The 23,719-nt window shown below is 36.1% G+C and overlaps 1 protein-coding gene across 5 annotated transcripts in view; it reads left to right on the top strand.

The window, feature by feature from the left end:
- The window catches only part of SEMA5A (semaphorin 5A), a 316,527-nt gene that overhangs the window by 237,751 nt on the left and 55,057 nt on the right, over positions 1-23,719 (top strand). For all 5 annotated transcript variants that reach the window (XM_032442465.1, XM_015854392.2, XM_015854395.2 and 2 more), the window contains 4 exons: positions 512-629; positions 6,731-6,912; positions 8,689-8,832; positions 15,177-15,324. In XM_032442465.1, the coding sequence (XP_032298356.1) occupies positions 512-629; positions 6,731-6,912; positions 8,689-8,832; positions 15,177-15,324 (592 nt within the window). The remainder of the gene's footprint in view (positions 1-511; positions 630-6,730; positions 6,913-8,688; positions 8,833-15,176; positions 15,325-23,719) is intronic.

Below are 23,719 nucleotides of genomic sequence, written 5' to 3'. Positions count from 1 at the left end.
TATATATATATATATATATATATATATATATATATATATATATATATATATATATATATATGTATAGATAAAACAGATGATTTTTAATATGTTTTCAAGGAGTGGACATTGTCATTTGATTTCTCTCAGTAATGATAACTATAATTCTAAAACTGATAGAAAAGCTTATGAACTGTAATTTCTGAAATCTTCCTTACTTGGAACAAACAACATGTGATTTGTACTAATTGCTGTATCTGTAACAATTAAGTACAACATAATATTTCTTGTCTAGATACTGTGCCTGCTGTAAAAATTCAGTTTCAACTTGAAAGAAATACTATGTTTGTGTTGGCCTTCAAATTATTTTTTCTCAATTTAATCATTTTATTTGTGCCATATCATATCAGGGATCAATTTCACTGTTTTGGGTCTATGGCATATGAAGAGATGCCATGTAGTCATTCAGAGATCTTTGGCAAATATAAACAAGGATGAATGTTCATGTTTTTTTACTGGTTTTCATTCACAGCGCATGCATTGGATCCCAGGATCCTTACTGTGGCTGGGACATGGTGATGAAGAAATGCACAACTCTGGAAGAAAGTCTGAGCATGAGTCAGTGGGAGCAAAGCATTACTGTGTGTCCAGTAAGTTCAAACACATTCTTTTATCTCTTAAGACTTGATTCTATGTGAATCTCATGAAAGTTAGATGCCATAAGATTTCTCAAGCTCACAACACAGTATTTAATAGCACTTTTCACAGACCTTCCCATTAGACTCGAACAAGATATTCAGTTTCTTTTCAGATTCTTATCAAACTATTTATGCTAATAAGATCAAGTGATTCAGAGTTGTTTTTTTTTTTCTAGAGGACAGTCATTTATTTTTTTTTTCCCCTGTGATGTCTGTATTCTCATTTTGAAAGCATATGTTTACTAAAGTTAGAGATAGTCACTAATTCTGCAAGGTTTTTTAATCACTAAGTTTAATGATACAAATTTGCAGGATTTTTCTTCTTTCTACTTTGCAGTATTTAACTACTAGTGTCTTTTATCGTCACTGCAACAATTGCTATAAAAGGCCATATAACTTGTTTCAGTATCAGTGAATTGGGGAGGTGGGTTGTGAAAGTTCAGTCTCGTGCACATTAGTGACAGGAGTGATAATTGTAATAAACTAAGTGTTAATATTTATAGTGGCTTAACACTTCTCTTGAAAATCTTTTGATTGAATTTAATGTAAAATAATGGAGAAAATCAGAGAGAAAATCAGAAAGGCAAAAGCCCAGCTTGAACTCAACCTGGCCACTGGGGTAAGAAGGGACAAGAAAGTCTTTTACATCTGTGATTCTGATTCTGTAAATATCAACAAAGTACTTTTAGATCTCTCTTTTTTAATATGGTTTTAGTGTTGTTTAAATATTGATCTTTTTTCCCTCACTACAAAAAATAAAATAATTAATAAAATTTAAAAGGAGGATTCAGATGAACCTTCCATATATTAATGTGCTCTTTACTTTCTCTTTGCCTTCCCGTGAACAGGGACTCTTTAGATATCAATCTAGCTTTTATCAGTAGTAAGGGCTTCCTGAACTTTTCCCAACTTGCCACTGGAGCTCATGTACTTATAAATTTGTGCTTATATGGCATCCATGTCCTATTCTTTTTGTGCTTTAAAAGCTCATTCTAACATCTGCACTGCTCTGTAAAGTATAAAGTTCTTCCAGCTTCCACTTGTGAGCGCGACTTTGTTTTTCTTTTTTTTTGCAGCCATCTTGTAGAAATAAGTCACAACACTGATTTTGAGATCCTTGAGAAGTAATTCATATTCTAATTACCTGTGTTNAAAAAAAAAATCATGTTGAATTCATCTGCATTGGCATTTTAGTTCACATTAGGAACTGTTCTTCATCTCACATTGTAAAGTGGTGCATTACATTATTTTTAGATGAAGTTAAACCAAAAATGAGCTCCAGCTACTGCTGATCATTTGATCCATGGTTAGAGTTGCTCCAAAGTAGGCCTCATAAAATATGGATGGTGTATGTCTTCAATAGCAGCTGTTTTATTTTCCAGATTTTCAGTTAATACGCATTCCACTTGGTAATTTACGCATAGCCATTGTTTCACAGAAACCTTGAATTTAGTCATGAGTCCAGTCCCAGATTCCTTGTTTGGCAAGTAACTAGATTTGATACAGAGTATATTCAGATCCAGGTACATGGAGTATCTTATATCTCCCTGCAGATATTTAATCCTTCAGAGTAAATGTGGTTGGTTATATGGAGGGTTAGTTGCTGGTATAGTAGTGCTGCTGTATTATGAAGGATTACTGGAATGGGTTAGTTGGTTGGCCTATGCAGGAGAAATCTGCCTACTGTTTAGTCTTTTAATTCTGGCATTGACCCTTATATTCTTCAAGGGATATAAAACATGAGGCCCTGAGGAGGTGGAAGGGATGTGATGAGTAATTAAAAAAAACCAAAAAACAAACAAACAAACAAACAAGATATTTCTATCCCATTCAACCAGGAAAACAATTATTTAATATCTGTTATATTACACTTGCATTGTATCTGACTAGTCTACTCAAAGCAGGGGAGAACCAAAGAATTGCTCAGATGTCTATTCACAGCTCTGAGATTTACTCTTCGAATCAGATATTAAAAGGTTTACCAAGGCTTACAAGGAGTTTTGGAGATGACCAGCTTGAGATTGCACATGAAAAGGAAATTTGAAATCATTGAAATTCATAATTGGCCTTTGACAACATTACTGTCTTAAATTCTTGAAATGCAAATACACTGTACTGAACAAGTCTGAGAACTGCATAGAAGCTTCCCTTTGAAGTAATACTATATCCTGGCAAACTAAACTTATCTCAATTTTGTTCATTGGGGCTTTCGAATACTTATTTTCAGAGAATTTTTCTGTGCTTTCTTTACAGGGATATACAAGTCAAGCTGTAATTAATATTTATTGGCATTTCATAGAGCAGGGAGATGTCTAAGAGAGAGAGCTGAGCATCTGTGGTATAGTGTCTTTGCATTTGAAGATCGTTTGTGAGAAGTATAGCTCTTTTCATTGTCTGGCTTTGATTTATAATACTCAAGAGGACATTTTTGGCATGAGTACACTGACTGTGAGTGCATATAGATAGTAATTAATGCTGTGGCACACATATCAGCTTTGAGCTTTTTCCATTTGGTCAGATATTGCTATTATTCATCTAATAGTTTATCTAATATTCATCTAACTTCTACAGTAAAGAAGGATCTTGTTAATTGTTTTGCCAAAATGTTTTCCAATGGTAACTCTTGCAATCTAAAAATAGGCTGACATCAAGAGAGCTTTTACAGTCAAAGTAAAAACAAATAATAATTTTGATTTTGATTTTCTTTTGTTTGATTTTATTCATATACACATTGTGAAATGGCTTCATTTTCACAACTCTGGCAAACAGTGCATGTGGGAAAACAGTACTTGTATGGGAACATCATCAGGAAATGCTCCACAGTCACCAAATTGTACACAATACTGCCTCAAACTATACAGTTTGTGACAGATTTAAGGATGAGGTCACTAAAGATGTGACCTTGCTTCAGAGTGCAGAGGCACAAAACAGGGAGACAAGATAGGTACAGAGAGGCTCTAGACCAAGATGGATGTATGAAGGGAATTGGAAAGGAAGAAGCGATTTAGTGGTAGTTGTAGAAGGGAGAAGCTGATGAATACAGGATGATATAGAGGACATATCCATGACAGGAAAATACAGCCATACTTGTCTATTTGGTTATGTCAGATTGTGAAAGGTTAATGAACATGGTCTTTCGTAGATTCTTGTAAGGGTTAGGAAGGTCCCTAAGTAATAAAATACAAATTAAAGTAATAAAATACACTAAGTCAGTGTATTTTGTTTCCCTATTATGAGGGCTGCTCTGAAAGTAATGCCTCTTGTTTTATTTTGTTGGCTTATGACATCAAAGGCAGATGCTGGTGGTATGGCAGTAGAAGTTGAACCTTCCTGCCAATATTACATTACATTTTGTTGCCGTGTGACAGATAGCAGCAGATGGGCAGTCTGACAAAATGCCATCTTACATGGAAGTGCATCTAAAGCAAAATTTTGTCAATTACTTCCTCCATGTGGATAAAATTGATATTCAGCAACCCTTGGTGGACATTTCTGTAGTCCAAAAAGTGGATGTGAGCACAGTGAGGTGGTGGATAATGCATTTCAGCAGTGGTGACAGTGATGTGAAAGACAAGCCACATTCTGGATGGCCATGCACAGCTGTCACACCATGAAATGAAGAGTGTCTCAATCAGTTCATCCACACGACTCAATAGGTTGCAACCAGAGAACTCTGTATGGTGCTTAATATCAGTTTCAGTGTGTTGGAAATGATGGTGGCAATGTTGGAGTGTCACACAGTTTGTGCCAAGTGAGTCCCACAAATGCCCACACAGGCAAAGAAAGAACACTGTATGGAAGCTTGTCAGAACCCATTGAATCAGTACAAAGCTGAAGGTGACAGTATCCTGGCTCACATCATTACTGGTGACAAGATGTGGTGTCACCACTATGAACCAGAGTCAAAACAGCAGTCCATGGAGTGGTGATGTGAATTCTCCTATTGAAGAAGTTTGGGATGCAGATCTCAGTGGGAAAAGTGATGTGCACTGAATTTTGAGTGATCCTTCTAGACTTCCTGGAACACGCACAAAACATCAACTCCAACTGTTACATCATGACAGTGACTAAGCTGAAGGTTTAAATTTCCAGAGTCAGGCCAGAAAAGAACAACCTTTTTACTTGCGGACCTTGGAGCATGTTGCCAGTCTTGACTGGACAGTTCTATCACATGCAATGTATGGTCTGGACTTGGCACTTCTGACTTCCATCTGTTTGGGTCAATGAAAGATGGCTTGCATGGGCAACATTTGCCTTGTAATGACACTGTTATAACAGTTGTGAAACACTGAGTCACCTTTGCTGATTCAGATTTTTACAAGTGCTGCATGAGGGCTCTTCGGCATCAGACAGTGAAAATGCATAGCTAATGGTGGCAACTTGGTTGGAAAACAGTTTTTTCTAGCTGAGAATTTGCTCTACTAAATAGAGTCATTGTGCTCTTTGTTCAGATTTCCATGGAAAATAAATAAGAGGCATTAATTATGGAGAGAACTCCTTATGAATTATTTGATATCACTTTAAAAAATGTGATATTGGTACGGAGAGCAAGTACGTATTAGCAATTGTAGGTATCAGCAGAGACTGCAGTTTGATGACCTTTGCAGGACAAAAGAAAAAATGAAGGAAGGGAAACCTGCTATCAGTATTTGCTTATGAGATCAAACTTTCATCCAGATTTCATGAATACTTTCCCTACATTTTGATGTTAATGATAGTAATTACAGACAACTGCAGGTTTAGTTTGTAATTGTAAGTGAAACATTAAACATTCTTTGGCAAAGCATAGGAATAGAAAACATGAATTATATTTTCATATCTCTGAGATTAATTGTGTTGGGGGCATATCACTGCTGGTTAACAAACCACTGATGATGACACTGGTATAAGAGAGAATGAGCTTACTTGTCACTTATTGATAAGTAAGTATTTTGTATTGTATATTGTATATATTATATTGTATATTCAGTATGAGCAAAGGTCAGCGAGTCATTTTTGTTAGATGTCAGCAGAACTTTGAAATAACGAATCACGGTTACTTTTCCTGTCCAAGAGCTAAAATAGAGCAATTAAACATGGCAAATCCATTAGCATTTAAGTGATAATGTTGCCATCATTTCTACTTATGATCATGAATTAGTGAAGATTAACACTTTGCTAAAAGAATCAATGGTACAAAGCCTAGATTTGTAAATGGAGATTAATTCTCCATTGCTCGGCCTAATTGTGTTTAAAAGTCAGCTTATGCAATTTGAGCTAGTACATTTTCTTTCAACTGGGTAATAAAGATTTCTTACTAACATGTTACGACTGCATGATAGAAATATTCCCATTGAGTCAAAAACATTCTGACCCTCCCAGCCAAAGATGTTGAGAAGTGACTTTTGTGGGAGCAAACTGGCTCATCATGTAGGGTAAGGTGCCACTTATGCTTTTAAAAAATGTTTTTATGATAGATTAATACAATTAATTCTAATGTTTAGGGAAAGTCATATTTAAAAGCACATTTCACCTTTTTTGAAGTGGTGTTATGAGACATGCGTCACAGAAACTGTCAAATAAAAATACTCATCATGAGAATTTGTGGTTGGTTCAGCTGTTTTTCTTACCCTAGGCTATTATCCTCTGCTGCCTCTTTCTATTGATCCAGACTCAGGTTTCCTTCATGTGTTGTTTTGCAGTCAGTATCCAGGTTCCTAATCATGGGCAAATTTTAGGAAATAGGAAATGCTGTCAACTGAAGATAGTTCAGAAAGTAAAATACACATTTATTGACTAACAGTAGGCAAGCAGAGTTGTGAAAGGAAACATTTAGTTGTAATTATTGTTTTTGCTACCTGGTGGCATGCAGTGACCAAGATCAGTAGGAGGTGGTAGGAATCCTACAGCTATAGAAATTACAAGGGAAGTGTACTGTCTGGAAGCTTAGCTCTCCAGTAGAGGCTTTTACTGTTGGTGGCTGAAAGCTTTACCTCCATGTACTTCTGAATTAAGAGTCTGTAAAAAGCAGCTGTTAGGCCTCAGGTTAGCCTTTCTGTTGTGCTTGTTTCTAGACAAGGAACCTGACAGTGGATGGTCATTTTGGAACATGGTCACAATGGAAACCATGCAGCCACACAGATGGTGCCAGCATTGGCTCCTGCCTCTGCAGGACCCGTGTATGCGACAGTCCAGCTCCTCAGTGTGGAGGGTGGCTATGTGAAGGACCAACCATGGAAATTGCCAACTGTTCCAGGTAAACAAAACAATTTCAGATTCTTTCACTTATGTTTTGAAAAGTTTGTAACTTTAGCAGAATTTAACCTACCTTTTCAAATCTCATCTTCAATCCACTCATCCTGTTCTATGCTTGAAGCACCTCATAGTAAAGGCCAGAACAAATGAGATGTTAGAAAAGTCTCTCTCAAAAACTGTGGCAGAGAGAATGACTGAAATGGCGAGCAGTGATTTCAAATGCAGTGTACCATATTGTATTATACTCAGTTAATTTTAACAATAGCTTAGAGAAGAAAGAAATCAATATTATGTAATAGCTGAAGTATGATATTTTTCTCAGTTCTGTTCAATTCTGTAAGTAATAAATCTTTTTTTTTTTTTTTTCCTTTGGAAGTCATAACTGTTAACTTTTTACTCTTTTTTTTTTTTTTTTTTGGCTTCATATCACCATTGTATTCCTCCATCTGACTTGGAAAAGATGTTTCTATTATATCTTTTGGTAGTATCATGACATCTGTTGCCAGCCTATATGGCACTCCTTAGCCAATCTTTTGTCCTTCTCACGCACATAGTGAATGTCATAAAAAATGCTGTCATAGATAGTTTCAAAGAGACTCAGAACACCGCATGCTTTGAATTGTATTTAGAGTTCATCTTTAAAACATTTTACATACTTCAATTGCAAGATGAAAAATAAACTGGTCCCTTCTGCTTATTTTCATTGATTCTTTCAGGTTCTTGTCTCTGCTTTTTAGTTTTGTACATCATGGTAGTGAATAAAACTGATTACCCTTCCACACAAGATAACTGCAAGCTCTGTTAGTGGAAATACTAAATTTCAGATAAATCATTGGAAGTACAATATAGTATTTAATATCAGGAGAATGGTAGAAAAAAAATTCTGTGGAATTCTGAACAATCCAACAACGGTTGTCAGGCTTAGAAAGGAATTGAGAACACAATTTGGTACTTGTTTCACATGCTGACATTGGCAGTATTACACGACTATTTGGACATCTTACTTCTGTTAACACATTAACGTATTAATAATTGATTCATGGAAACTCTAAGATTTTGTTATTTTACCATTTCAGCAAAACCAATCTACTGACTGAGATCTTACCTTTTGTCCATTTTAGAAATTGTATGTTTTTTTTTTTTCAAATGCTTTATAAGAAATTTCTTATAAACTTGTTATCCCTTTTAATAACGATAAAGATCAATTGAAATTGATATTATCTGTGATAAATTACAGGAACACGTTTGTGTCATATTTATCATGGGATTTAGTAAGTTTTCAAAAAAAAACCAAAAAACAAACAAACAAAAAAAAAAGGTCTATAGATTCAGATTGGAAAAAATATGTAATTAAAATTTACCTTCAGTACTTTTGTACAGAAGTTTGCAGATCAGGTTAATCCAAAACAAAATGACTGAAAGACTGAAAGCAACTAAATAGACATTTGGTTGATGCTGTGTAGAACCAGGAGTTGGACTTGATGAACCTTGTGGGTCCCTTCCAAGCCAGGATAGTCTGTAGTTTTATTATGTCTTTGGACTTTGCTTATTTCTTGTGCAATGAGGTCCTTACAACAGCTGCTGATCACAAAGCAAGGAATATGGAAGAATGAAAGCACTTTTATTTTAGTTTAGTATCCTCTAAGAAATGGAACACGATTCAGTATCAGTGATAACTACGGAAATATGAATGAGTCAGATTCTGCTGTCAGTCACACCTAATCAGCCATTCGCTATGTATAACAGATGACAGAGCCTGAGCTTTTTATTCTACCAGAAATGGAGGCTGGACACCATGGACTTCTTGGTCACCTTGTAGTACCACTTGTGGAATAGGCTTTCAAGTTCGTCAGCGTTCCTGCAGCAATCCAACCCCTCGCCACGGAGGACGTGTCTGTGTGGGACAGAATCGTGAGGAGAGGTGAGTTGTCTTTTCTCTAACATCTGCTTTAATTTTTTCTGCTCAGCCATAATCCATAGGACATTTTCTCCTTTACCTGCCTGATGTTTCTTTTCCTCTTCTTTCATTCTTTTGGAGTCCATGTGCTGCACAATAGGAGTTTTCCCGCTAGGAAGGATGTGGGGCTACAGCAGTTCTTTCATCTTTCACTTAGCTGCGTCTCTTCTGAGCTAGCTGAGTTCCTAGTGCCAGAGAATTGTGCTGAAGCAATGTACTGCTGTCCCTTAAGACCCTGAAAATTGATTCTCCTGGAAAATTGATTGCAGTATGTTTAAATTGTAACTTGCCTGGGCTCAAGACCCGGAATTCAGAGCAAAATATAGTAAGGTCACAGCAGTATGTTACTGATGCCACGAGTTCATGTTTTCTGTCTTAAATGAATTAAGCTTCTATATAACATGAAGGGAAGTTTCAAGGGCTTTGTCTCATATTCAATAAATACAATACACCTGGACTCAAATATCTTTTAGTAAGCTTTCAGATGTTGTGGGTGTTTTTGTTGTTGTTTTGTTTTTTGTTTTTTGTTTACTTGTTTGCATGTATATTAACCCCTGAGCAGATCAAGTCAGCTTAAATATTGATTTCCCCATCTACTGCTTTTTCACCAGACTGAGCGTTTTATAATAGCTCAGAATGTGAAGTTCAGGCCTCTAGTTCCATTATACATGCCCTCCTCCAAAGTCTCTAATTTGTAATTTATATGCTGGAAATTTTAACAGAAATTAAATATTTATTTAAATCAAACTAGAATTCAGATAAGCTTCAACTCCTAGATGTGTTTATTATCATGTTTCTTGAAGCATGTCAAAAAGCACAGATTACACAATACTGGTGCCAGTGTAAGAATTTGGATTACTCTAGTCATCCATTCCAAGAGATGTATGGAGATACATTTCCCCTCAGTATGCTCTTGCAACTTACTTTAGTGTTTCTGTAAAATACTTAGACATAACCAAAGGAGAAGGGATGGTTTTGTATCCTATATTGCTGTCATATCAAAGTAAGATTCATGGTGAGTTTCAGTAGGGGAGATTTAATTAAACACTGGTTCTGGAGTTGCCTCAGATGAAAAGATTCCAGTGAAGGGAAATTATATCACACATTTATGTGTTAACAGAAGATCAGGGGTCTGGTCTTTCTAATTCTAAATTTAAAAGGCCAGTATTGTAGAACATGTGAACACTTGCTTTTTCAAAGCCATGAATGTTTACCATTTAATCACAGAGGAGAAAATATTGTTATTTTGGAAATTGCTTTCTGAAAAAAGGTCTGTGTTGGGCCAGGAACTAAGCAAAGTATTCCTCCAGCTGCGCTGGAGGAGCTGTTGGAATAATACAACTCCTGGGCCTGTTTGGTGTACACAGAATTCTCAGGTCAGGTTGACTGGGGCCGTTAAGGCTTTTTGATGCCTTTGAGGTTCTAAGAGCCTGTAGAGAATTTTGAGCTGGAGGCAATGCAGTACCACTATAATAGTCTCAATTCACTGCTTCCCTCTAGTGCCTCAGCATTGCATGGACACTGAGCACTTGAAAACTGGGTCCAGAAAACTTAGGCAGACTGAGAAAATAGTCCAGGTTTAGTAGTTCATAAGAAATGTTTGGCTTGTTTTTGGCCTCTAGGGTATACCAATTAGCAGCCTCTCTGATTTCTTTCATGGAAATTGGTGAATGTTTATAAATAGTCTAACATTTTACTTTCTTAGGGGCCACAGCCCATGAGTAAAGTGAATAAATGTGTAGACTTATTAAAAATTAGTATTAGGTGGTTTACAAATTGTGTGCTTTTGTCTTTATTAAAGTACCTATTCATGCCACCTTCACATGTTTAAGGAGCTTACATATTAGATTCAGTTTCCACAACTGACATCGTGCCAAGCTTTGCAACTGCTTTTCAACAAACACAGTTCCCAGCAGAAATCCAGCACAGAATTCCATAAAAAGTAAATACAAAAAAGGCAGAACATTGTTGAGGTTTATTCTCCTACAGATGTGAATGAATATTCAATTTGATAATATTTGTTCATGCATTAAAGGGTAAATATTTGTCTAGGCTATGCTTGTTTTACCTCATGAAAGTTGAGATCCCACAATACCTAATGTATCAGATAGATCTGTATTTTCTGATCTATCCCTTGAAATCAGTGGAAATATTGACCAATTTTAAATTCTGCAAATAAGTTAAGTTGTTGCAAGCTCTGTTGCTTTAAGGGTGGAGAAGCAGAAAACAGCTGAAAGACAGCAGCAAATACTTATATTGGAAAGCCAATTGGCCTTGTAGAAATAGGTCAGAAGTTCAGCTGGTATGTTTGGACAGAATATGTAGAGGGAGTAAAAATAGGATTTTAACAGATAAGATAATGTATTTAAGAGTCAAGATTCAAGACGTCCAGATGAATTCACTAGGGCCTTAAAAATTTGTTTTGTTCTGCGTTTTTTTCCTGTGTGTGGAATATTCACTGAAGCTGCTGGAAAACTCTCAAGATTTTAGTTTATAAGTTCTGTAGTGTCCTTTCTTGATTTTGTCATTAAGTGAAAATATTTTTCCTCTCCAATGTGAGAAAGATTTAGTAGGCACAGGCTCATTAAGACCTGTGCAGAAATGAAAGATATTAGATTGAGAACCCACTGCTTCTAGTGAGCATAGTCTTCTTTCCACAGTGGAGAAAAAGAAAAAAAGCAATGAAAGTCGGGATTGGGAAATGGATTAGTTTCAGTTAAGGAGTAAACATTTGAAAATGCACTTTTCTTATGTGCATGACTAGACGCAGTCACCTTTATCTTTGAATGCAATCATCAGCTAATAGTCAGATCTCTCAGACTTATTTTCAGGGGGAGGAATAACTGAGTGTCAAGTGGTTATTGACTATAGTTCTACGTATTTCTGTACAGCAGTACAAATAATCTTGATCTCCTTTAGCAGAGCAGCCTTGGGCTTTCCACCGCCACCATGGTTGCCCTTCCTGCTGAGAAGTGTGTGCTCCCATGCTTCTCAGTGCCTCTGTTCACTCCTCCTTCACAGAATTCCGTGAGAGCCTCAGCCTCCACCACCTTCAGCAGCCTCCTGGGAAGGAATTTCTGTTGATTCAGCAATCTCCTTCCAGAAAGGCATGTGTATGTGTCATATGTCTGCCTTCAATTAAAGCATTCCCATCAATTTCAGCACAGTCTGTACTTCCCATTAAGTCTGCAGCTGGTAACTGGGAGTACACACCATGTAACAATATTGCATATGACAGTGATTATGATTAGTTAGTTTTTCTTAAATACATAATAGCATCAAAGTGTTCAAAATTAAGAATTATGTGTCTAAATAGAATTTCTTTGTTGAATAAAAAAAGGCACATAACTGTTGTATAGTTAACCTGTTTTAGTCAGTGATGCATGGCAACACTGAAGTAATTTGACTTTTCATAACACTGAACCAAAATATTGAAATAAATTCCAATTGTATGAGAATTACCAGGAGTACAAATCACAACTTACTCTAGGACCTAATGGTTCTGGACATACCTAGACAGGGGATGCTCTTCTTTCCCCCATTATGACAATTCCTTTATTAGAAAATTTAAACTTGAATTCACTCTAAGAGAAAATGTACAAAACTCACATTTCTCTAGGCTGTTCTTCCTTCTGACCTTGTTGCAGTTAGACATGGGATTAGGGGAGAGGGCAGTGGTTTCACAGATCTTTTGTTGAATTACTGTAAAATGTTAGCCTTGTGGGTCCTGAGAACAAAATTAAGAGGGTAAGAAAGAGCAAAAGGGAAAAAGGGTCACTGAGTGACTTGAAATGCAGCCAAAAAGAAATATAATGAAGCTTGGCTCAAACCTTCTTGCTGTAGGACAGTGCTCAAAGATCAGTTGCAGGGATGCCTTTTATTTTGAAAACATATCTGATGTTTTAGAGGTTGGCTGGCTAAAAGGAAAGTAAATTCAACTCATACACTGTGATTTCATTGTTTGTATGCATATTGTGGTTTTTGTTTGTTTGTTTGTTTTTCCTTTTCTGAAATAATGTAAAACTAACAATCAATTCTGTTGATTTTATTTCTTTTCCATGAATTGAAGTTAAGTAGTTGCATGGGCATGCTAGGGCTTTTATAAATTTTGTCACATCATTTCATATTTAAGTAGTGTTGGTTAGCAGAACTGCCAGCCTTTGAGCTTCTTACTGTGTTATTTGTTATACTTAATTTCTGTCTTCCACTTGAAAGCAGATGATACAGTGCAATGGCATTACAGGAGTCACTGTGTAGTGTCAGGAGTCTCATCTAAGTGAGATCCGTCATACCTGACTTCAAGTGCCCTCAATGTGTTTATGCTGAACTTCTACTATGGTCTGTTGAAATCTGGTCAATATGAGCAGTGGAGAACAGAGTAATTTGTTTCATTCTAGTTTATATTCCTAAATTTGATCAAATGAATCATTCTAGCTCTGTAGTTTGTATCAACAGAATTTCCATTGACTTTGTGGAAGCATAGATATTCATCTCCCACACAGCCGTTATGGTTAATGGAGAGAAATCAATACACTGAGTAGCGTATTTCTGTGACCTTTACATTACAGTGTCGTAAATCATGTTTTTAAAATGATTACTACTTTTAAAATAATTGCTACTTCATTTCTTGAGAGCTACATAGCATGTGTCTATTTTATGGTGAGATGAGTCCCACCCTTAGTTTCAATTTTGGGTGGCTGAATATCAGTAATTGTACATTTTGTGGCAGACTTGCTTAATCCCGTTTGTGTATCCGAAATTAATTTAACACATCTCCATTAAAAACTAATTAAATTATGCAAAATATGTACTCATTTGAATGAATAAATGGTGATGCTGCATGTATATTTCATTGGGTACACATTCTCAACGGATAATCAAGAGATGAGCTATCACAAATATTCCCATAAATGAGTGCATGTGATGATATGCATGCAGCTATTTGAGTTCTAGGGGAGGAATATCCAGTCACAGAACATTCATCGGCATCTTTAGGAATGAATAGCATAATATGAACTGTAAATTGCAAATAATGAACATATAGGAGAAGAAGAGAGAAAAGTTTATGCAAAGATTCAAAACAACATTTACACAGATCATACATAGAAGAATTCTGAGATAGCAGTTTCATAAACATTGATTTTTTTTTGGTTTTCCTCAGTTTACTGGAGAAGTACAGACAAGGTCAATACAAGCTGTTAATAGTTTATTTAATAATATAGGAAGACTAAACTAAACGTCACTACCCCATTTTCCCAACTCCCAACCTTTTGAATTTTACCTTTTGAATTTTAGTGGACATGCAGTGGCAACCACATGACTTGAACACTTTGGGAGTCAGCTGTTTTCTGAACACTGTCAAGGCATTGCTTCAATTCAGATAAGACCCAAAATTTGGACTTGATGATATTAGAGGTCCTTTCCAACACTGATGATTCTATGATTCTATGTTCTTGGCCCCTGTTGGAACGCTACTCACACTTTCTGGAATCCCAAATACTTTGGTCATACACAGAGTCTTTACCAAACAGCACATGCTACATCTAGAATAAAAATAAAATTTAAAAAAAAACCACAGAATTTTAGCATTTTTGTTTTGTTTTGTTTTAAATCACTAGAACTTGAGATAGTTGCAGTTATCTAAATTTCTAGTTATAGTAACAAAGCTCCATAGTTCATTGTTCCTGCTTCTCTTGAAGATCTGGTATCCATCTAAATCAGTTTGCAGACCGCTGGAAAATCCTTTAAGGATCACAATAGCTAAAAACACCCTTAAAAAGAAAAAGTAATAACACTATCAAAACAGCACAGTTCTGTATGCCTACAGTCAGTGTTTCAGAATTTATTTTACGCATAAAAGTAGAGACGCTGTAGAAAACAAAAGGAAGTTTAGCTCTCTGAAGAGGAGAGAGATGAGTCCTAATCCATGCTTGTCTAGTAAGATAAAATACTGTCTGTGTAAATGGTTGCCTTTCATTTGGTTGATTCACTTCTCCAGACACAGAGCCAATATTGTTGTTATTAAAGTAGTTGACAATGCTGCTAATGTGCTCACAGTGCAGTGGCGTAGTTGTTTCACACAGATTGCATAAAGGTGCTGAATAAAGTAAACAAATGCTTCAACAAATGTTTAAACTCTGTGCAGTGTGACAATTGTTAGCTCAATGTTTCATGAATAGAGAGGAACCCATAAGATAAAATATTTCCTAGTAAAAACATCTCTCTGCATAATCAAATGAGCAACATGGGGAAGGTGTTGTCTTGATACTAAACAGATTCTTTGCCTCCTTGTTTTCCTCTTCTCACAGGTACTGCAATGAGCATTTGTTGTGCCCCCCTCATGTGTTTTGGAAAGGCTGGGGTCCGTGGGAACGATGCACGGCTCAGTGTGGAGGAGGGATTCAGGCTCGGCGTAGAACGTGTGAAAATGGCCCTGACTGTCCTGGCTGCAGTGTGGTGAGTAATTCTCAGCTTGCCCTTAAGCAGACATGTGCGTGCCCACTCGCTGTAGCTCTAACATGAGTCAGTAGAATGAATTTGTCTTTGTGTTGCTCAGATGTTTTGAAATTTATCAGGGAAATATATATCATTCAGTTTTTATACAATATCATCTAGAATATGGGCTTCCTGAGGCAAGTTTGGTGTGGATAAGGGATGTGTCCTTGGCAGGTTTATAGCATTTTTTATTTTTATCACCAAAGTATATAGGAACTATTGCTATGAACCCAAGACTCTGATGTCTCAGGTCCTGTGCAGTACAGAAGGGATAGGTTTAAAATCTAAAGAAGTAGTAAGAGAGGAAGGGAATACAAATTACATGAAACCACCAGCAAGGGCAGAAGTAAACTTGAGTAGTGGCAGTGATCTTAGCATGACAGTAGCCTAACAGCTGCCAAGCTTTAGCTACTGTGGGACAATTATGAATCAATATAAATACATCGTGGATGACCCATTTATGAAGACAAACATGTGGAAAAGTGTATAGGGTTTTCATCTTATATCTGAACAAGCATAGGTTTACACTGCATAAAATGAGCACATCAAAGTGGAACAATGCTTTCTTGAAGATGATGAGATGGTACATAGCAGACCATGGGTAAGGGAAACCCAGCAGCAGTATATAGGAAGCAGCACAGCTGGAAAATAATCTTGGTGTGGATATTGCTGAGTGGATAAAACTGTCAAAGCTAAATGAAGGGATTTTGTTGCCGGACCAGTAGAATCTGAAGGAAAATCTTAGTATGTGTAGATGAATATCAGAAAATGATAGCACCTTGTGGTACTATTTTGTGTTGAATCTAAGTTGAATTCCAGTAATGGATTGTCCCTGAAGGGAATATTATGTAGAATGCATAACCTGGGTGAAAATTTGAAGTGATTGAAACTGAAGAAGATAGATTCTGCTGCTGAATGACAGAAGCTATTGTCAGTCTCCCCAGTGACTGAAAACAAGCGCAACTCAGAGGAAAGGCGGCAGTTCTGTTTTAGCCATGTAGCATTAAGTGGCCAGACCTAGTGTTGCATGCTGAGAAATATGTACTTTGTTCCAGAAATCTAAATACTCAAAAGATTCTTTTTATTTTATTTATTTTATTTTATTTTTTTCCGTGTAGTAAACCAATTTTTACATGCTTTAATTTCAAAGAGTCAATTAATTCTGAGGTTTGTCATGGACTACTTCTTAGTTTGGAAATAATTCCGTATTAAACTTTTCTTAATTGAAAGATTTGTTGTGTGTATTTTCCCAGAGTTTGTTCTCTCTTTAATATTCATCCTGGTGTTAAAATTGAATTTTCAGTAGATTGAAAACATTCAGCAGGTTTTCTCATGTGTTTTAGCTGAACTATAAGAATTAATCTAATAACTTCTGCAAATTTTTCAGAGAATATAACATATGGATTAGATCTGTTGCTAAACCTTCATGCACAACAAAGTAAAGAACAGTCTGAAAGTTTTCTGTCTTAGTCATCCCTATTTATGCCATCTTAGTTTTCATGCAAGAAAGAATTATTTTGTTCTGCATGCAATTATCTCATGGACTGTAATGAAAAATGTTACTGTTTTTCTTCAGAAGTTGCAGAAAAAAAATAGAAAATTTTGTAAAAAAATTGTAATTCTGACTGATCTGAGATTATTTTTACTAGGATTAATAGTTTATGTCTTTGTTGTAACAAAACAGTTACTAATGCATCTGTGGATGTTCGGTTGTTCAGGAAAACATTCCCTACTACTTAAGTACCAATGGTAACCAACCTAAAGTAGAAACCCTTTATAGGCCCTGGTGGTGACTCACTGGAACAGGTTGCCCAAGGAGGCTGTGGATGCCCCATCCCTGGAGACATTCAAGGCCAGGCTGGACGTGCCTCTGGGCAGCCTGGTCTGGTGGTTGGCGACCCTGCACATAGCAGAGGGGTTGAAACTAGATGATCTTTGATGTTCTTTTCAACCCAGGCCGTTCTATGATTCTGTGGTAAAAGATGCTATGAGCCAGGATTTCACCAAGTGAACTAAAGGAAACAGAACCATGGGCTTATTTGCTTTCAGTTGGGATGAATTCTCAAGTAGCATAAGTTGTAATAGAGCATCTGAAGCTGTATTGCTCAGAGCCTGTTATCTGTGTAATCAAGACTCATATTCATAAAAAGCAGGAAAGAAGCAAGTAGACAGATGAGGGCATACCGTTTGTGTATCAGTTGTGAATTTTACGATGCATCAGAGGTGTAGGGAGGACTAAATGCTGTCTTGAGACTCAACTATGATAAATCTTTGTTTTTAGAAAAGTTTTTCAGTGGCAGAGTAGGAATCAAAAGGAAATACTGTTTCCTTAAGAAAGAAAGCCTACAGCTTGTTTGCCAGCAGTATCAGGAGACCAGATTTGATGTTGCTGGAGTACGTACGTCTTCTGTTTTCCAATATGAGACCAGTCTGTGCATCTGCAGTACATCCAGCCCTAATCTATTTAGCTGTTCTCATTTTGCTGCTTTTACCATATCCATGGCTACTGTCTGTGTCCACAGATTTCTACTGCATAATTCTTACTCATCATTTTCCTCCCTTTCAGCTTTGTTGTGTTACTGCTAGCTGTAATAGCACAGCAGGTGGCTACTGCTTGTGTTATGCTTTATGCATGTTTCTCATCAGCTGGTTCCTTGGCTTTATCTCTTATAGCACAAATGAACCAAGGCAATTGGATATCTTTTGTTAGAACTTGATAAAGGTCCTTGCAGCTATTGCAAACTTAGCATCATAAAATAATTATGAACCTTTTGATGCGTACAAATAATCCAAAGATAGAAAAACATGATGATATTTTAAAGATGCATCTCTCACTGGGGCTTACTTTGTACATGAAAATAGCTGACCAGAGACTCAGGATCAAAAACATTTACACTGAATATTTAAGACCATAAATTTTTACAGTATCAGAGAACAAGACCACAGAGAATCCTAAAAGTCCAAAAGATGAATATTGAAATAAAAATCTGGAGCCATAAAGATCGTGTCAAGATTTTTATGTTAATAAAAGTCAATACAAAATGCTGGAAATTGTCTAATAAGAGAAAGGGCTGTCACAGACAAGTTTAAGAGCAGCCAGAACAGGTAATAGGAAAAGAAAGTAGATGACAAAACAAGTATTACTCTAATGTGTTCAGGTGATACATCTGCTAGAGAATGCACTATGGAATTCTGTGGACTGAGTTAATGTGACTCAGAGGACAAATCTCTTTAGATTTTACAGCATACTTGGGTAAATTGTACATTTGTTTCAGAAAGAGCTCCTTTTCCCCTGAGAAGCATAATCTCACTTGAATTTGCCCCAGGTCAGTATTAAAAATAACGTGCTTTGAGAATTATTAGAATAAGAAATCTAATCTGAGGCTCAACTTGGGTGACATAATTTATGTGCATTTGTTATTTCAGTTATAATAATGACTGTATTAATTTTATTGTTGTAATGGAAGTCTGGTAAAGAGAATATGCTTCCCATACAGCAAAGCAAAACATGTTAGATGTTTCTGTGAAAGTGAGGAATGACAGGATTTTGTTTATTTCTTAGAAATGGTTGCTAGTGTTGCATTCATATCTTTTTTATTATTATTTTAATGTTCCAGAAGTGCTGAAAACAAAACTTGAGGAAGAAAAACTCTCTCTATTCTAAAGTTTCAGTTATGACACAAGAAGAAAAAAGATGTCTTGGAAAAGCAAATGTCAGAAATGTTTTCTTTCATTAAGTTTTTAAAGCAAATTTGAAGATGGAAGGTCTTCAGAAGTACTTTGTCCATCAGAAAGGGCACCAGACAGCCTTTAAAATATTTCCTATATCCCAAAACAAACTTCAAATACCCAGTCTTGTAAAAACAGAAAATATTTTTATTATGTTTTTTAATGGTTCTTTTTTATGTTTCTCTTTGACCTCTCAGACTTAAAACAAATAATTCATAATTTACTGCAAAACCAGAAAATACACTCTCACAAGCGTGAAGCACAAAAATTGTTCTTTTTCTATGGCATTTGACTATTTCATGCTCATTTCTTTTCTGTCTATTATGTAAACCTCAATGAGCATTAGCTGTTTCGTGTATGTTTTAAATTTTTAGCAAAGTACAATTTACTTTCTTCTGATTATTTAAGTATTGCAACTATAAGCAGTGTTGAGTAATTAAAGGGGGGAAAAACAAAACACCAAAATCACAAGAAATAGGTTCAGAAAACTTGGACACATTGAGTAGTGGTAGTTGTGGAGCCCAACTACTAGTTGGGCTCCACAAATTCTAGTTAATAGAATTGTCAGCCATGCATACACAAGGTAAACATAAACTAATGAGAAGATGTGGATACACAAGGGCTGCTCCAAAATTAATGCCTTCTCTTGATGTTGACCCGTCAGAAACAGATTGTGGTATGGCAGTAGAGGTTGACTAATCCTGATAATATTCCTTTCTATTCTGTTGCCATGTAACAAATGGCACCAGAGGGTCAGTCTGACAAAGTAGCATTTTGCATGAAGGTGTGGATGAAGCAAAAGTATGTCACTGAAATCTTCCATATCGTAAAAAGTGCACCCATTGACATTCACCAATGTTTGATGAACATTTCTGGTGACCAGTGTGACCATGGTGAGGTGGTGGATGATGCATTTCAGCAGTGGTGACAGAAACTGCTGGTGACCTCCCCAGGTGCAGACGTTTGTGAGTGCAGCATGTGGGCTCTTCTTCATGGCTGGCAAAAATGCACAGCTAATGGTGGTGACTGTTGAAAAACAGTGTTTTGTAGCTGAGAATTTGCTCTATCAAATTGTGCCATTGTGTTGTTTTTATCTGTTGTAGTTTCCACAGAAATAAATAGGAGGCATTAGTTTCAGAGCAACCTACATATTTGGATAATTGTGAAGCATTCAAGGTAGTTTTTAACTACATTTCCTACAGTCTTTAGCTGTTTATTTAACTTTGATGAGGCTAAAATGCACATTACTAACCTAAGATCATTGGCAATGACTGCAGTTCTGTCCTGCGTCTATAACAAAATCTTTCAGAGACTTCTCATTCATGTGATATTTTCTTTTATGGAACAATTAGAATTGATTTCAAATTCCTTTTTCAAACCTAGTTAGATCTGTTGTCCTGTATGGATGCTCTCACATTCAAGAGCTTTGCCTGTGAACCAATGAGTGTCTGTGATATAGATGATGCATGTTGGATTCAGAAGGCCAAGTCTCATTTAAAGTACCATAGGAAACAAATCATACTGTAACTGTGCAGAAGCCCTCTCAAGGCTTTGGATTTTTGGGAATGGTCTGCACATTCCTCAATGTCAATGAATAGCCAGGTCTTTTCATCCACATGGAGACTCTTATTGATCAGTGAAAGGAGACCTTCTTTAGTACATCCAGAATTTCCCCATGCTGTTTCCTAAAAACCTCAGTCCTGTAATAATTATTGTTGGGTTTTTTTGGTTTGTTTGTTTGTTTGTTTTTCCCCAGCATCTCCCATGCTGAAGGTATAGTCTTTGTTGTTGTAACTTAGACGCAATGCATTGCACCTGGCTATTAAAGGCTGTTTGAATTGTGATCATTACTGTGTCTGATAACCACACAAGGAAAAAATGTTTCAAAATTCCTTCAATCTCTGCACAGCTCTCCAAAGGCACAGCATTACAAGATATAAAGTTCAGTTTTCCCTTAGCTCAGCTCATTTGTGAATATGAATGGGAAACAAAAATGCAGTTATTAAGGAATAAGGGACACTGGGTGCTGAGGTTTTGTGCTGCACTAATGACAGAATGTATTAGTAAGTAATTCTGAAGCTTGGGGATAATTTCTGGTGACTCATGCTTCATCCAGCCTGAGATTTTTCATTACTATGGAGCTACAAACATTCAGTTATCTCTGCAAAGTGTCCCATAACTCCATCATTACATGCTAAAATCAAAACATAAAGTAGATGACATGGTTTCAGTTCAGTTTCATCAAGTAATGAGACTTATAAAATCATACTGCAGTCTGTTCAGTGCGAACTCCTCTATTCATAAGAAAGGAACTGTTTGATTTGGAGAGCTGTCTTATGTTAGAATATGCAATTGCAACAAGTTGCATGAAAAATATTCATTATAGGACAAAAACTTAAATTCATTCTCACCTGCAGAGGCAGGGCTGCCACATAATGCAAAATAGATTTCTGTGTTGTGTTATTTGCAGGAAGAACAAAATAATCCCTATCCTGGAGTACTGGAAAAACTAGAGCTGTATTTACTATGTCTATATGTTTGTTTTTTTAGTTCTATTTGTTTGCTTGTTTAAGAAAGAAAAAGATAACAAAACCCACAGGAAAAAAAAAAAATGTATCTACATTTAGGAAAAATAAAATCATGTTACAGGTGGAGAGAGGCTGTTTCATTTGATATGTGGCTTCCAAATTGCCTAATAACTTCAGAGTATAAAAGAATTAAGAAGTAGAATAGAAAGTGGAGATTGATTCCTTACAATATTACTGAAGTAGAACACTTTCTATTTTCTTAACATTATTCTACAGGTCAACAACTGTTTTGCTGTGTTGTCTTTTTAGTTTGTTTGTTTGTTTGTTTTTTGTTTGTTTTTACAATCAATATGCATCAACTGCAATATATATGGTTTTAGATTTGTTGTGTTCCAAAAAAGGATGATCATTGATCTTGTACTACTTACAAGAAGGTGTAGAATCTTAATGATATATCCAGCCAGACATAGTAATGGGTTGTCATGGAAGAAGAAATATCAGAATAATTAGACGCTACTGTGTATCTCCTAAAGGAACGAACTTGGGAGAGGTTTTAATGATTTGTTTTCTTAGTAATACTGGCAGATAAATTTGGATTGTGTTTGCTGGTGTCCTGAAGTTGGAAGGTATCATCAGCACAAAGCTGAATTTGCACATTACACTGGAGTCACTGGAAATCTCTGAGGGCTGAAGTAAGAGTGGAGAAGTGAGTTGTATCATAATTCTGAAGTCATGGAGTTTCAACAAAGCTCCTGCTCTCACCATGAAATATAGTGAAGAACAAGAAGGAGAATAACTGTGCTTTAAACACTAAAAACCAGAATAAAATAAAATAAAACAATAAAATAAAATAAAAAGATACAGATTTGATTTCAGCACTTAGGAAGCTTTAGCAAGGTATTTCCAATAGACAAAAATAGTCTAGAGATTCCCATGAACTAATCCTGGAATGAAAGACTCTAGCTGTCCAGACTGAAGCCTGTCATGCTGTTTTCTCCATCACTGCTGTTAACTTGTCTTTGAAGTGAACTTATTCTGTAGCCGAATGTGCCTGACTCCTTTGAATCAAATACTGCAGTAATTGGATCATGTTAACTGATTTCATCTGTAGATTTTAGACATATCCTCTATCACTAAGCTGTGTCTTTGTTAGCATGCAAAATCCTTTGCTTTACTGCAGGTAGCTCAGCAATGACCTTAGGTCATTGTGCAGCTGCAATCAAAACAGGGCAAAAAGAGTACATGACACATCCATTTAAAATGGTATTGGAAGTTCAATAGAACTGTTATATAAGTCTGTTCTGTAGCTTGAGTTACTTTTCTTAAGGGAAAGTGGTAGAAGTGAGCTTGGCCCTAGAAAATATCCCAGAGTAAGCCAATGGCTGGGATTCTGATAAATAAGAATGTACAGTGTTCTGATGTATAAAGTACTAATATGTAAAGTAATGGCAAGTCCGGAGAGGAATTACTGGGATTTCTATAGTGTAAAATGATGAATTTTAAGGAAGTATGAAGCCAGTTAGGGGCATTAATTTCCATTTAGGGCATTGTTACATGATGCAACTTCTTGCAAGAAATATTTGAGGCTTAAATCTTAAGAATCAAAAAACCCTAAACAGTAGTGGATGTAATATCGGGATGAACTAGATTAAAAATTAAAATTATTAAAATTATTATTATTAGCATATTAAAATAAATTTTAAATATTTTAACCCTTTTCTGCATATGAAGAGTCCAACTGAGTTTTGCATTAAGCATTCCAGTTCTGTGCTCTCCTTTGACAGTAGAAACAACATGTCTGATCAAGAATGGCATTTCCAATGTTCTTTTTAAATGAGTATTGAGACAGCTTATAAGAAAACGTTCCTCTGATTTATTTTGCTTCTTTTAGCCTTAGCCTCCTGTAGTTAAAATGCTACTGTGTGATCTTAGTTAATATAACAAAAAGTGCATTCACATATTGACCCAGTGGTTGGTTAACACAATGCAGTGTTTTATTGTCTGAGTTCTTCAGTTTGACCTTAATAAATTAAGGGGTGGTTGAAGCCTACATAAGTAAGATGTGCTTGCTTTTCGTTACACCACTGCAACAACTGTTG

The sequence above is a fragment of the Coturnix japonica genome, chromosome 2 (assembly GCF_001577835.2).
Source record: "Coturnix japonica isolate 7356 chromosome 2, Coturnix japonica 2.1, whole genome shotgun sequence".
Classification (NCBI taxonomy): domain Eukaryota; kingdom Metazoa; phylum Chordata; class Aves; order Galliformes; family Phasianidae; genus Coturnix; species Coturnix japonica.
This window is presented reverse-complemented; position numbering and strand designations above follow the sequence as displayed.